Source organism: Mizuhopecten yessoensis, unplaced genomic scaffold, assembly GCF_002113885.1.
Source record: "Mizuhopecten yessoensis strain PY_sf001 unplaced genomic scaffold, ASM211388v2 scaffold10581, whole genome shotgun sequence".
NCBI lineage: Eukaryota > Metazoa > Mollusca > Bivalvia > Pectinida > Pectinidae > Mizuhopecten > Mizuhopecten yessoensis.
In genome coordinates, this window is record NW_018408618.1 from 42,334 (window position 1) to 43,259 (window position 926).

General features: G+C 46.8%; 1 protein-coding gene across 1 annotated transcript; it reads left to right on the forward strand.

Annotated features, from left to right (window-relative positions):
• Positions 1-663, forward strand: LOC110461150. The gene has a single exon (XM_021514482.1). It carries the CDS (start codon positions 1-3, stop codon positions 661-663), a length of 663 nt encoding a protein of 220 aa, XP_021370157.1.
• Positions 664-926: the final 263 nt, after the last annotated feature.

The window sequence follows — 926 nt, forward strand, 5'->3', positions numbered from 1 at the left end:
ATGATCGCATTCGCTGCATCAGAGAACCTGGCCGAACTTGCAGCCTCCGACGTAACCTTCAGTGACGGCACCTTCTACACCTGTCCTACTATGTTTCACCAGATTTACAGCATCCACGTACAGATTGAAGGCATCATGACCCCAGCTATTTATGCACTACTTCCCAGAAAGATCCAGGCTATCTACAACCGTTTCTTCACGCTACTACAGGATCACATGGAAAACTTACAGATTCCATTCCGACCAACAACAGCCTTCGTCGATTTTGAGGTAGCCGCACACAACGCCATCCGCAGTGTCGTCCCTGGTATCAACATAAAAGGCTGTTTTTTCCATTACACTCAATGTATTTGGCGAAAGGCCCAGTCAACCGGACTCCAGACACTGTACCTTGAGAACGACGACGTCAAACTACTTGTCCGCCGAGCTGCTGTTCTTCCACTCATCCCCTTAGACCGCATAGAAGACGTGCTTTTCATAGAGTACGTCACAGAGCAATGGGTAGAAGGAGACCGACCAACCTGGAACCACTTCTCAATAGAAGGACCCCGGACTACCCACCATCTGGAAGCTTGGCACGGAAAACTGAAGAAAAGAGTACTGCATGCCCACCCCAACATCTACACCATCATCCAGACATTTAAAGACACAGAACGTGAATGACATCAACCGGATCCAGACAGATGAAGGAGGCACTACTCAACCCCGAAAGAAGAGATACGCCAACATCGATAGACGCCTGGCCACCCTGAAAGACCGTTATCAGACTGGAACTATATCGACCTGATGACCTACGCCGATTCAGCATCACAGCTTCTGCATCTTGAATAGAATGTTTTGTGCTAGAGACTGAAGAAATATATATAGACAATGTGATTTGTGCTAGAAACTTCATCTTCATTTAGTGGTTTACTGTTTATATTTAA

What these genes read in the sequence shown, in the direction of transcription:
- LOC110461150 (XM_021514482.1), top strand. Translation starts at nt 1, where the DNA reads ATGATCGCATTCGCTGCATCAGAGAACCTGGCCGAACTTGCAGCCTCC.